Below are 14,854 nucleotides of genomic sequence, written 5' to 3'. Positions count from 1 at the left end.
CGACGGTACCAATTTTCATTGAAATCCATTCATCCATTCTCAAGATATCATCATTTTTATTTTACTTTTCGAAATGTTATTATCTTGCACACGTACATACGTACACAACGTCAATGCGAAAATGGTCGACGGTGGTTTTCTACATCTCAACGTTTCGAGAACTGGTGAAAACTCACCTTTTCGGGGTGATTACAATAACTACCCTTCTTCTCTGAAAATAGAGAAACGGGAAGTTGGAAAAAAATTCCATCCCGAATAATACATACCAGGAACGCCCTTCAGCCGTGGAAGAAATTCATTCCAGAATGCGCAGGCTGTTGCTCGAGGACCTTTTCCAAGGCCGCTTTCTTCCGCGTCAAACACAAAGTACTGCGGTTGATCCCTCGAATAAGTCGGCCACTCAACACCCTCAGCCATCGGTTTTCTGAAGTAAATATAAATTGGCACGATGACGCAAGCGAAATATGCGAGAAATTTTCTTTTCACGCGTAGAAACAACGCCTCGTTCGTATAATCGATGAATAAAAGGGGGAATTGAATTGTGATGCTGTTTTTGTTTTCAAGAAATTTTTTTTCATCCCTCTCAATTTTACTTTCCTTTCATCTGAATATCCCTCTGAAAATTATCAACCTCGGTATTTGGGCAACGAAAATTCTTGGCCAAAACACATTTAACGATCATAGGTATAATGTTTGCAAAAAATGTAATAGGACTTGTTTTCAATGAGCGAGGATAATCGTAACCACGTAATAATACCGACATCTACGGCCGAAGATGAAATACGTGGAGAAATTAAGATAGGAAGAGGAGAAAAAGAGAGAGAGAGAGAGAGGGAGAGAGAGACAGAGACAGAAACAGAGAGCGAGGGGCAGAAGGGAGGAAGGGGGATGAAATAAGAGAGGAGAGATTTCGAGAGAATCGCGAGAGGCAGAGAGAGGCGAGAGAATTATAGCAGCCTCTGGGGTGTGCTTTTCAGCTCAAGCTTCTTCCTACCCCGGCGAACTTCCGGCGGTAAAACAAAGCGTGTATACATATACACATAATTCCAGTTTCTACACGGTTGCGAAGGGGGGCAAGAAACGACCCGAAACGCACACCGAGCTGCCTGGGTCAACAAAAGAAGAAATCGAATTTCTCGATTGAATAACGATAATTCCTCGACCTCGGGTCGCAACAAGTTTCCCTAAAACTTTACGAAACTTGTCTCTTTTTTATTTTCACCTTCGGGGCGATACGGTCTATATTATGTACATATACATGTACAAACTTACGAGTGCATACACGTATATAAAACAAGTATACAAACTTGGAGAGTCGCTGGAAAAGTACAGAAGAAAAGAGAAAAGAAAGAAAGAAAGAAAGTAAGAAAGTAAGAAAGTAAGAAAGAGCAAAACAGCCGCATAAAGGAAAGGGAGGAAAGAATCCTATCGTCGTTCAGATCAAATGCCCGATTCGTTTTCGTCCTTCGAGGAAGCGATTCGGTCGACGTTACAGCAACGAAAGTACGTATACAACGGGTGTTGATCAATATCTCGGATTGCTCTTGCGGTAGTCGTTTCGCATTATCCCCGCATCCCTTGTGCACTACCGTGCCTTTCGGTTCAAGTTATCGGTTTGTTTTTTATCCACCTCATTGCACAACAAGTTGACTTCGATCCGTCTTCTATACAGACATTCTCTACGGTCTTGTGTACGGAAAATCGACGGAATACGAACGGCGCATTGAAAAAAATTTCATTTGTTGCAGAAATTTCTAGTGAAATCGGTACGTTTGAAATAACGATTCAAATATTTTTCAAATTGCGAGAAAGTGTCGTGCGTATAAGTATTCGGTGTGATTATAACTGACGATACTACATGTTCTGATTAAAGCTGCGTTGAGTCTAATATAGCTAAGTTGAATGAGTCTCGAATGTAAAATCAATTTATCATTGCGTCATGTTTAAATTATTGCAACATGTGTATTACATAAACAACCATTATGAAGAAAAAAAAAAAAAAGAAAAAGCTGCCGATACATACCAAATTCTCCGAATACAATTATACGAAAATTAGTTTCATTTACAGTGGATTTCGGTTGCGATGGAAAGTAAAAACAGTCATGGATTTTATTCCAGTGACCTGCGCAACTAGAAATTTTCACTTCATACAGTATATAAATTCTCATCAGAATTAATCGTAGAAATTTCGTTGTTACAGGATGGAGTCAAGCCGCAGTGAGACATCGTCGCAAGGTGTGTGGGGGGTTGGTTAAAGAAGAATGAGAAAAATGAGCAGAAGATAAGAAGAAAAAGACGGAGAAAGACGGTGGTAGTAAAACACAGGAAACGTAGTTTAGGTGTAACTGTTACACGCCCCATGTGTCATCATGACCTTAAATCCAGATTAATTTATCCGTAGCCAGCGACCTGCAGGGTTTACCTGTGACGTGGATATTTACCAGGAGCAATAAAAAGTGAGATATTACCCGTCCGTAAATCGACGACGAGAGGTGAACGTTTCGCACCGATTAATCAAACGTGCGTCGAACGTCGATCATTTGGCTCTTTTGTAATTGGGGAAGAGAAATAAAAGAACAAAAAAAAAAAAACAAACTAATCTTCAAACATTTTCACAGTCGGATTTTTGTATGGTTTTTGAAAAAATTTCACAATCATAGGTACGAAATATTATTTGTACTGTGATTGCGGACAGTGTAATAAATCTAATAGTTTTGACTGACGTTTGGAAGATGAAGGTGATTTCGACGTCGGAATCGATGTATCGGCGAACTTCCCGCAAGGGAAATGTACATACTTGGTTTCTCGGACGCGAACCTCCCGCAAGATATACGCCAGGCAACCTCCAGCCCATAAATGACATAAATAATTCATGACCCAAGTGTACGTATGTATTAATATGGCTTATTTCAGCTCAATATTCCATCAGGTGGTGCAAACGTACGTGATCGGAAATAACAATACCGAGACACGCCATCACGTGTCGCATCTTTGTTCACGTTTACCTTCGCATGTCGCGTCAACTCCTTGTAACGCCAATTGAAAGATTAAAGGCACAGTTCGGATTTGAATGAGATTTTACAGTGATTAAAACAACGATAAATATATTTAACGATTTGATACGATGGTGGTAGATCGCTGCGATTTGATCGCTGACGTCTACTTCTTACATTGACAAATTGTTACACGCGTGAATATACGTATATACGTGTATATTTGAAATTGAAAGAGAGACAAACTCGTGGAAGAGGGTGTACCGAGAGGAAATATGGAACAAGGGACATAAATTTGTTGATGAAATTAATTGCTGTCGGTTACTCTTACCCCAGAAGCGCGAATCGCGAATATGCCTGCATCATCCTGAGGGAGAGATCCCGCTCCTTTATGTTGTACTGCAGAGACTGGTTCAGGGGATGGCCGAATACGTATTCGATCTCATCCCCGTGCATGACGCCCATCCACTCGCCCCAAAGATTCGTGCTCGTCCTCTGAAACAGAGAATTGGGGCGATGTATCGTATAGGAATGGAAATAATACTTGCGAACAACGGTTTCGTTGCCCTTGATATTTGAGTAGCGAGCGCAGTTTTTCGAAATCAGCTCCAGTTATTTATTTTATCGACATTTTCATACATGACTCAAAAAAAACCATGTTATAATAATATGATAACGATGACGATGATTTGCATTCGCTAGATTTACCGATCCCCAATTGTTTATTTACCTACATTTTTTTCTCTCCCCTCGTTTCCGACTGCAGTACACGTTACTTTATACTTATGCGGGTACGTGGAGGTATTATACTGTAAATATACCGTGCAAATAATACAAGTCAGAGAGAACCGGTTGTACGGGCAAGATGAGTTACAGTGCGGTGGTCGACGTGTACCACCTTTGAGCTTATCCGTCGTCGTCCGGTGCAGCAGAACCGCGTGAAAAGCTGAAAGTTTGAGATTTGACTGAGCGCGGTTTTGAATAATACATCCAGGCAGGGCTTCGTATGCCGGTAACTCTGGTGGAGAGCTGTATGGCCGAGAGAGAGAGTTAAGTTGCAGGTGAAATATTTAAACTGTTTACAACGTAGCTTCGAGCTGCCGGTGGCAGGCGTCCTTAGAAATTCAAGCTTAACAAAATCACTCCGAACATGCCGAAAGAATATTTCAAGGAAAAGAATCGACGTGGTTCTAGGCGAGAAAATCGATCCCAACTTGCAACCGGCTGGAGAAAATGAAAATGTTTATTAATAAAAATGGTGACAAATGATTCTCGAAATGAACCACAGCGAGGAAAACGAGTATCAAGAGTAAAAAAAAAAAAAAAATCCGGAGCTTTTTCGAGCGCCGCGCCGTAAGGTGAGTTTTTGATTTAAAGAGTTAATGGTAACGGATGTAATGAATTCGTGAAACCTTAAAAGCATCGAGTATCCTTTTTTTTAACTGATCTGCACGAGCTTTTTGATAACTTTGTTGCGTTATTCAACGAAGGTATGAAACCTGTAATTATGCAGCAGCTGCGCAGTTCCATTCCTGCTTAAATTCCGACCGTCGGCCCGTTCGCAAATCTGTAACTCTGCCTCCTTGCAGTCCAACTGTTGAAATATTACCCGCCAACCGACAAAGCTCCTCTGACCTTTGAAGCTACGCCGGGATCTTATTCGGTTTCATCCCCTAGAGGCAGCTAGGCGGAAGGTAAGGGAAGCATAGGGAAACCGGGAGAGGAAAGCGGGATTTTCGCCACGGCTGAATATCGGATCTCTGCAGAATCAGCGCCTCAACGACAAAGAGAGACTCGAGGAATATTTTCACCGGGCTGACGAATTTCGCAATAATTATGCGCCCAGGGCCAAGCTTCGAGGCAATTTTCGACTTGGGAATTGTCTAAGCTCCGTTCGAGGGTGGTAAAATTTGTACTTCCGAAACGCGTGTAGGAAACTTGGATTGAAAGAAGGTGAAGGCAGGGGGATGAGAGTTTCGGAGGAGAGTCTCTCAGGTGCATGTCTTGCCATGCGAAGAACTCGAATAATGATCCTGAATAGAGATTGTGACAAAACTCTCGCGGCAAAAGTATGCGGCGAATTTTAAACTAGTTTCCGAAACTATTTTCCTCCCACCGTTTTTATCATCAGCTATCCTCGCGCGGAAGCGCGGAACGATGGAAAAAATAGTTGTCAAAGTTTATGGAGCCGAAGGAGTTTCCCGGCTCTCCGTACTCTCGGATTAACCCGAATAACTCGAGCGGATAAGTCGCATTAATTGAAACGCAGCAGCAGCAGCAGCCAGTCTCAGCCGGCAAACGAGAAATCCCGATTTCTTCCGCGCCGCAGATCTCGAGCTAAATTGTGCTCGGCTCGTCGAGGACAGAGGTTATCTCTTGATCGTTGAGAGAAAGCAAAGTTTCGCTGTATCGCGACCGGGTGAAACGTGTTTCACCGATTTCACCCCCCAACAACTTTGCAAATTTTACCAGCCACAAATTAAACATTTACTCTCCGGGAGCAAAGTTACCCAAAATTATAACCTGCGCCCCTCGCCTCTGTTTCGTTTCCACAAAAATCTCCTCCACGCTTTCTCTTCCCACCTATTTTATTCCCTTCCGATTTCACATTCGAGGATGACGAGTAATTCCGTCTCACGGTCGAGATAATCGTACAGATTGAGAGTTACTCGTTGTTGTCGAAATCCTATATCTCGGCATCATTTTTAACGATGTATAACGTGGCTTTGTTTTCGAGGCACGAATAAGAGACTTAGCATCGTTATGGGTACGAGGATTAATTAACCGGCGTAAAAAATAAAAGACCGCGGTTGAAGTTCGACGCAATACCGTGTATAATTGTCGTTTCAGAGCTTGTAAAGCCGGTAAACTCGTTCGCGTAAAACGATATCTACGCACTTAAATACATTTACGTAACCGATGGAGATTGGCAGATTTTCCGCAACTTTTCGACGCGTAACGGTGGGATTTTCGGAGCCGAGTTGAACGCGTTTATTCCGCAGGCTTTAACGTCGGATTACGAAAGCTGCACGACGCGAATAACCGTGCAGACAAGAATCTCAACGCGAAGGGCTCATCCGGTTTTATATATACGCTTTCACCCTTTTACAGCCTCGGCTTTTCCTCCCCCCGCCCCTGAAATTACCCTAATTTACACGAATATCCTCAGGTTCGAAGTCCAAAACTTGTATTACAAAGAAGGGAGATGTTTTTTTTCGTTCCTTTCTTTTACAATCCGCTTTTTCTTTACGTCTCCTTCTTTCTTCTAATCCGCGGCAAAACTCCCCCCCTCCCCCCCTATATTGCCATTTCTTTTCTCTTTCCATTATATTCCTCTCGGGGGATCGCACACGTGTGAACACCTATTCCGTTCTGGATGTACCAGGAGAGTTTCCGAGAAGAAGATTCGACTTCGGTATTTCGGTCACGTAACCCTGGTGCCTTAAAAATTGGCCAAATAAAAACATTAGGAGTTCAGGCTGTGGCGGGCTTTTAGGAAAATCTACCTTTAAATAAAGTTATCGCGCAAGCCTGACTCGTATCGAAGTTCTATTTTTTTTCCCTCGAAGTATACCTGATGTTTCAAAATATTTGTTTTGTTATTTCTTATATTCGGTATAAAAATCGTTCCAATGCTCGCAGAATTATTCTACCGCCAACTGAGAGGGGTGAAAAAATTAGCAGCTTTAAATTCGCAGCCTGAAGGCGACGAGCAGATGAGAAGTGTTCAAACGAGGAAGAAAGAAGAGCGTCGTAATGACAAATTAAACATTTTAATGACGCTACTCCGCAAAGTTGACGCCGAAGAAAAGTAGCCGGTGAGAAACTTGAAATGAAAGTTGTGCACACCAATTAAAGTTACGCTATGGTAGGAATGGTGGTAAATTTCACCTCCGCAGTAAGCTTGTCGCGTTACGCGTTCTCGTTCTTCCGGAAGTTATATATTTTGCAGCTCCTAATCCGTGAATAAACTTCCGCAACTCGAGTCGAGTACCTAGAACAGCGTGGAATTATCGATAGGGTTCGAATAGGGGAGGTTAAAGATTGCATGCAAATATGGTGGGAGTTTTCATCTCGATTTTCCCTTTCAAAGACGAAATTCGCCCACGACTGGATGAAAATAGTTTTTCGTTGCGAACAAGATAACGTAATATTTATTCAGTTAATTCAGTATAAACAATGCCACAAAAGAAATTCTTCGATCCTTTTGGCAACTGGGCCAAAATTTTTCCGAAACAGCAGACTGTTGTTCTTTTCAAATCGAATTTTCCAAACTCCTGAACCAGTGTAATTATGAAATAGGTCATATATTTATACGCTAGAGGGAAAAGGTGCAGTTTGGGTAAACTGAAATTGCCGAAAAAACATTCGAATCGTTAGGTCGTGGCTGTTGGGTTTATCAACGAGTATTGAATAACTGAGAACGTCAATTCAGAAAGCACGAAAGCGTCGGCGTTGCAGGCCGAGCGTACGGAAATCGATTTTTCGTCACGGTGCTTCTTTTTTCCAAATTTCTTTGCGTTCTTTTTTTTTTTTTTTCTCGTTTCTCCGAATCATGGCAGAGTGGTTCTAACGTGATCCTGGATCTTTGATTTGACTAATTCTCGAGCACCGGAAGGCGGATGCTTAAATAATTCAAAGCGGTACGCGCGTCGCACGAAACGAATTTAATTTTCACATTTACACCGAGAATACTAATTCGGTCGATTCGCCGTATAAACACACGCAGAGTGCAAACAGCACAAAAAGGGAAGGGTAGGTACACCATGTTTGTCGTGACAATTCGCGAATTCGTGCGTCTTACTCGTTTCACATTTTGCTTGTTCAATCTCTATTTATTTTTTTTCATTTTTTCGTTCACTCCTCTTCACCGCTGAAAAGTTCGGCTTCTTACCGAGAGGGTCGAAGGCTGCGGCTCGAGGTCACCTTTGAAGTTCGTCATCGATATAAATGTCTCGGGGCTTCTCGGGGTGATTCAGGGGGTGGGATTCGGGTCTTCGAGGATCCCCGAGGGACCTCGAGGGTCGTACAACTGCGACGTGTTCGAAGCCGGTCTAGTGATTTATGCACGAGGCGCTTGGCAAGTACGATTAGCAGTGCTTCTTTCCCTCTTTTTTCCACCTCAACCATGTTCCTATATTTTTTCGCTCACGTGTTTAAACCGCCTCGGCTTACAGCTTATGATTAGCTAAAACTGCTCGTGACTGGAAGAAAAAACGAAAAAAAAAAGAAAAAGAAAAAAGAAATCGCTCCAACGGATACTTACGAAATGATCCAATTATCCGTTCGGTAGCGATATCGCTCCTTGAAAAAATTCACCGATCAGTTATTTAGTGGAATAAATTCGTAACACCGGGCTTGGACGTTAAGTCAGCGGTTATAAAGATGGAGGACTACTGTGTATTCGGTAAACCAAACCGTTGAACCAAAGCTCGCGTTTAAACACCACGTTTAAGCTCAACTTTTCGAGTTTGTATATAATTTGCGTAAATAGTAAAAAGCCCGGCGATAAATCAGCAAGAGTATGAGAGAGAGAGAGAGAGAGAGAGAGAGAGAGAGAGAGAGAGAGACACTGTGAGACACGTTACATCGGTCCCCATGGATTCTCGTGGCAGAGGACGCGTGGATTTTTTTATCCCACTTGAGGGAGACTTGGTCAAGATTTACATTATGCTCGAAGCGTTTAGCGCGGTGATTTTTTTATTTTCTTTTTATTTTATGTTCTTGTTTGTTTCTTACACCGTTCGTTTCTCTTAAAACGCGTGGTTTCGATGCTTTGAAAATCGATGGTATTGCGAGCTTACGATAATGGCTCGTTACTGCTACGTGTTCGTTCAACTTTCAACACTCGAGTCTCTCGCATCATCGACGATCCAATTAGCCCCCCTCCCCTCGCTCAAGCCTCGCTCTTCACTTCTGACCCACACGACTCAAGAATTAGCTTGTGAAATATTGAGTGAGCTATTTCAGTACATCAGCGGTCAGCGTGACGTCAGCTGACCGCTTTCGTATTTTGAGGTGCATTTATATTTCAAACGAGGTGCGGAGATAGAGGGATCATCTCGTGACCTAGAATTCTCAGGGTGCCTATATTCCGGTGGGGTGAAAGCCGGAAAAAAAAAGGAAGTCGGGCCTCTGATTCTCTCCGAGGAAATAATGTAGGGATCGTTCTCGAGTCTTCCGAAACTCGGGAGAGGAAGAAGTGATCAAAGATAAGTGGAGGATTTACACGCGTGAGTGAGTTCGTTCCTACCCTCGATCCGGTAGCGACTACTTTTCTCGTTGGATACGTTCGACGGACCCCCGAGGCTTGGATCAAACTCGGGGACAAAGTTCGAAACGTCCCTTGTTCACGTCAAGTGAATTTCAACTCCGCGTGTTTTCTTTTTTCTTTCTTTTTTTTTTCATACAAAATAGATGCTACGGGAATTTGTTTCTTGTATACTTCTTTTTTTTTTCGTCTCACCGTCTTCTTACTCAACGTTAATTATAATTGATGGTGATTAGGAAAAAATTGGATTCCGGAGGTGATAATTACTCACTTTCTACAGATGTATGCTGTTAATTTGAGACGAATAGCGTGGATTCACGCCGCCTAAAATTGCGAACGTGTTTTTATCCTTGCGTAGTAATTTGACTCGGCGGCGGTTACGAGACCTGCGGGTCTATAGGTATGTATACCCCAAGCAGGAGTAATTACGGTACGAGTAAAATTAACAGAAGAATCTGCCCGAAGAAATCCCTAACGATATATCGTTCCCAGTCCGGAGATCGGAATAAATGAGCTTTTATAAAAAGAAAAAAAAAAAAAAAATTAAAAAATACACACACACCCACATCCCCGATATATCGTTTCCCCTCTCGAGCGGAAAGGATAATGAACGGAAAACAACGTCACGATAAGTAAATACATAGAATGGCAGGCGGGTCGTATGTATTCCAGTGAATAAACGCAAATAGGAATTGAAAATAAAAAGCTCGTTACCGTTCGCGCAGCTACACAATGCGCATAAGGATACAATATGCATCGCTATGCATTCACACGCAAGTGAATTATCGAGTATCGATGGTCTGAATGAAAAATATCAATTACTCATCGTTACGATCAGACTGCAGGTCTGCGGATACCGTTCGAGAGGAGAAAATTCGTTCGATAAAAATTTGTTATATAGAAATTTCATGCTCCGACTTTACACAATCTTTCCTGGTTCCTGGATTCCACAATGTTGCACCGAATCGAAAAAAAAATAAAAATAAAAAAAAAGCCGACCGCGACCAGAGGCACATAGAAAACTAGTATTTTGTTAAACTTTTGTAATTGTACCTCGAAAGAAACACATTTAAAATTGCCATTTTGAATTTTGTTTACTTTATTGAAAATCAAGTCTTGCTCTGAAATATTTAAAAAGCTGTTTGATTGATGTTTGTCATTTTTGTTTTTTTTTTTCAATTCTAATTCGGCTAAACCCTTGAGCAGAAAGGAGGTACGAAATTTGAAAATGGACATGCAATAGCTGTCCGCTCTGGAAACCAATTAAAATCGTGATGACGTCGATGAATACCGGTTTGCATTTAACCGGGTAAAAAATGATGCTCGTCTAAACATTGACGCGGGTTGGTATTGAAATTGGCCGTGTAGGCTTGTGGTCAGGTCGTCGCGTCGTCGGGGTCCCATGGTTAATTAAAAAACCCAACACGCCCGGAATTGTGACGGTGGTAAAAATGTTCGTGTAAAAATGTTCGGTGATTCAAACGGACCGAGGGACTGCAGCTGCGAATTGTTCGCCCGTTAAACCAGCCGGCAGGCACGTGTGTCACGAGCGATCGTAATTCCTAATTCAACTCGAATCCACACACTCGTCGTCAGACTCGAGTCCCAAGTCGGGCAGGACCGTCGTAATCAACCCGGCTGCGCTTGCAATTAACATCGCTTGGATTCCAGGGGCCCAGGTGCCAACGCTGTCTGATCGTTAATGCTCCGCCAAATGACTCAAGCTCATTCCGATCTCTCTCGGTCCCGATTACTAAATAGAAACAAAGACGCCGAGGTGATTCAAGTTTTCGGTGTGCAGCTGCGCTCCTTGTGAAACTTTGTTTCGCCGAGGGGTGTTTCACCGTAGCAAAAGTTCACACCGCGTGATTACGTGTTTCAAGATTACTTACATTTTATAGAACGATTACTACGCATTTCCTGACGGATGAATTTTGATTTCACTGAGTGACATGTTGTGATTTCTTAAGATTAGGCGACTAGTAATTATTATCTTGACGATTACTAATGCGGAATTTTATTTCAATATTGTCGATTTCAGTGTGATTTCCAAAAATTTACAAAATGATTTCGAATGATATTGACAGTCGGTTCGGTGAAACACTCCATGCGTTTTAGATTTATAACGTCACCTAGATTATTAGGTAATTATGACTGTACGTGACATTATCACTTTATAATTGACATCGCTCGAAATATATATATAATTACATATACACATTTTTTTTTTTTTTTCTAAATTAACATCGAAAACAAGTTCTCAGTATACTTTCCCCTCTCCCTAGAAAATGCCCATTGAATGTGAATTTTCTTTTCTTTTCAATTGGCTTGTTTCACCGCACGACATCTCCTTGCCATACTACAATTAGGTGCCAAGTATCCAGCTGTCAAAACCTCATTTCCCTGCGTGTAAAATTGGACCGATACATCTGTATCGTGGAATATATAATTCAAGTCGAATGACTTGCAAGTAAATAGTGACTGGACTCTTTCTTCGAGCCTCTTTTCCATCGATACTGAAATTCGAATCCTTCTCGTCTATTTCCGCTGTTCACCAAGGTCTTCGATCATGGAACGATATATATATACACAAAGCTAGTTTATCGCTATATCGTTATCTATCACTACAGCTTGCTTACGGGCGGGTGCTTGACGAGTTTGAAAAGTCTAATCATCCCTCGCGGCTGCCTTCACCCTATATATACCCGCGGGACAAAGTTTGACTGAGTTGCTAGCCTTGGCTTTGGTCACGCCACTGAATAATATCGAGGCTATACAAACACGTCTCCGCATATGTATTGTCCATGAGACACATAGATGTATACAGAATACGGTCACGTCAACGCGGAGGTAACTAGTCGCGAGAACTGTCTGGTAAATTCATTGTAATCCGAAGTGACATCTGGCTTCCGGAATAAACACACACACACGCGCAAACATATACCATATATTTGTATGACATATATGCACCACTGAATTATGTACCGCAAAAGTGAGACACGAACACGAGCTTTAATTCCGGCACTCTTTCCTGCGGCAATTATAAAAATAATAATACAAGGGACTGACACGTAATGCGCAAATAGTAGGTACGTGTATACACGTATACACCTATAACCGCGTGTACGTGTGGGTAGAATTTGGAAATGGTGTGAGGAGCCGACGCGTCGTGGTCGCGGTTTCGCCCCTCACGCTCAGTCCTGAAGGACTTCTCGTCTCCCGGATGACCTCTGCCGACATCCACTCGACCGCATCCCCTCCTCGTGATCCTCTTTCTCGCCAAGTATACTCGTGTACGTAGAGACCATGCTTAATCAATTGGTCGAAAGTGCTGGTATACAGCAACCCACCTACAGAGTTCTTACACTTCGGCCGGTATTATTTATGAGGACTCTTTCGGGCCTTCGAGAATACGTCGGCGTTTCAACGATTGTATCTCGTGCCGCTTCCCTTTGCCCGGCGATGAAACTCTCCGCTTGATCTTTGTAAAATTATGCCTTTGATTATGATTATTTTTCTCGTTTTGTGAAACATGCTCGCGAAGGGACAGAAAAGAAGAAGAAAAAAAAAATAGAACCTGAGTCTTCACCGATTGGATGAAAGCTCGGTCACGTTTACCGTGCTAACTTGCACACCTCCCCTTCAGTCATTTAGTATTCGGGATAATTCTTGCGCCGTAAGCACGGCGGCAAAATTCATCGTAAAGAAAAATGCTTGACCCAAAAGCTGACGTGCTGAGCACACGTCGGTTTATGCAAGGGCACGTCGTCAAACAATATTCCGCAAAGCATGATTTGCAACACGTGTGTACACTGCTGAGGACTACGATTCAGAAAATCCATGAATTTAAACCTGGTGCCGGAAAGTTATTGCGAATGGCTAGCCTGACTCGAACTGAATTAATGAACAGTTGATTCGCTGAAAAAGTTTAAAATAAATGACGGAAGGAAATGCAAAACCTCAGTACTACACACAAGTTTTAACGGACAGGCATTCGTTCATCCTTCAGAAAATTCCTTTGACACGTCGAATAATCGGAAAGAATAACATTTTCTACAACTTGTTACAGGGTTCGTCACCCTTAATCGATAGATTGCGTAGCTCTTTTTCGATGCTTCACGAATTCACAGACGAAATTTGCTGATCTATTGATAATCATGGATGACCACGAGTCGACTACTCAAATCCAGATCAGCATCGAAGGTGAAACTGGTCTTTAGACATTTTTCATCGACACGACGTCAGAGGATGAGAGCGTTAATAACGAGATAACGATGGAGGCAATAAGGGAATGGAAGTTTGATTACAGTCTCGGTGTAAGTACGACCGATATTCGCCACCGCGATGCTTCTTCTCGTGCTCATTTTCCTCAAACGTTTCCCTCGAATCGTCCGGTACATTAAGGGTATAATAACAAGGTAGATAGGCGAGTAACAACATATAACGTCGAGGAAATTGGTTTTCGCTATCTTCTTCTCAGTGTCGTAATCCCGCCTCGTTTGACACGTTTCACTTGAAGGGAATCTGCAAGGGTACGTAACGACGTCACGGAGGACATTTGCGGGGCTTCCTTCCGACGTATCCTTCCACTGAATTTCGACAACCTTTCCGCCGCTTTGTAAGCCTCGTTTCCTTGTACCTACTCACCACCACCGGAAGACTTTCTGCTGACGACAAAATTCCGCGTGGCTTGTATACCCGGACTCATTGACTATTAGGGTTGCTAGTTGCTTACACGCCGCGAAACCCTCGCTGTGACAATGACGTCGTTAGCATAGCCTTGGTAGACCTCGAGAGTACGTTCTCCAGGGTTCGAGGGTCACTCCACTCGTTTTTTTGCGAATCGCTGAAAATCCGGTGATCGCGATCGCGCCGCTTGGTCCTTGTCGTTCCTTTTCCACAGCCAAATTTTCACCTCCCCCAATATTTCTACAACAAATCTGGCACTACGATTGTCACATATTTTCTCTCACGAATCTGCAATCTTGTCTTCTCTCGTTCTTTTTTTTTGTAACTACTTACTCTCTGCATTCTTTTTTTCATTACTACACCTCCGATGTTTTTCGTTGTATTTCGTGGCTAATAAAAACTAATTCTCTCTTGCTCGCCGTTCCGCTCTCGATCCTTACTCTTCGTTCTTGTCGTCGAAATTATTTCCTGCAATTTAGGAATCAGCCCCAAAGATCTGGCCGAAATTCCGGATGTATCTTATCTCCTCTGCACGACCGCCCAACCACTCGACCTTTCCGCGGCTTGTCAGTTCCGTTCGCAATCCGCGTATGCGACGCAGGACTTTCTCACTCCTGACGAGGGTTCGACAAGGTGCAATCTGGGCTAGGCCCACGGGTCCAGGACCAAACGCGGAGCTGGACTTTGAAGCCCGTCGCAAGATCCAGGATGAAATTGGAAGCTCGTCTCGCGGTTCGAGACTGACATCCGAAAAGCCTCGGGAAGGCTTCGGAACGTGATGCTACCCCTGCTGCCTCAAATTTTAAAGGAATCTGGTGTCACGGGCCGTTTGTATTCCGTTGGAAATTTTCGGGGAAAAACCGCCTAATCTTTTCCACTGTTTTCAAAATAGAAACGGACC

The 14,854-nt window shown here is 42.9% G+C and overlaps 1 protein-coding gene across 1 annotated transcript in view; it reads right to left on the bottom strand.

The window, feature by feature from the left end:
- LOC124296781 (acetylcholinesterase-like) overlaps positions 1 to 14,854 on the bottom strand; it is a 117,919-nt gene that overhangs the window by 22,300 nt on the left and 80,765 nt on the right. The window contains exons 4-5 of the mRNA XM_046747133.1: positions 3,325 to 3,488; positions 267 to 424 (exon numbers count right to left, since the gene is read on the bottom strand). Coding sequence (XP_046603089.1) covers positions 267 to 424; positions 3,325 to 3,488 — 322 coding nt within the window. The remainder of the gene's footprint in view (positions 1 to 266; positions 425 to 3,324; positions 3,489 to 14,854) is intronic.

This window comes from Neodiprion virginianus, chromosome 1 (genome assembly GCF_021901495.1).
Source record: "Neodiprion virginianus isolate iyNeoVirg1 chromosome 1, iyNeoVirg1.1, whole genome shotgun sequence".
NCBI classification, from domain to species: domain Eukaryota; kingdom Metazoa; phylum Arthropoda; class Insecta; order Hymenoptera; family Diprionidae; genus Neodiprion; species Neodiprion virginianus.
This window is presented reverse-complemented; position numbering and strand designations above follow the sequence as displayed.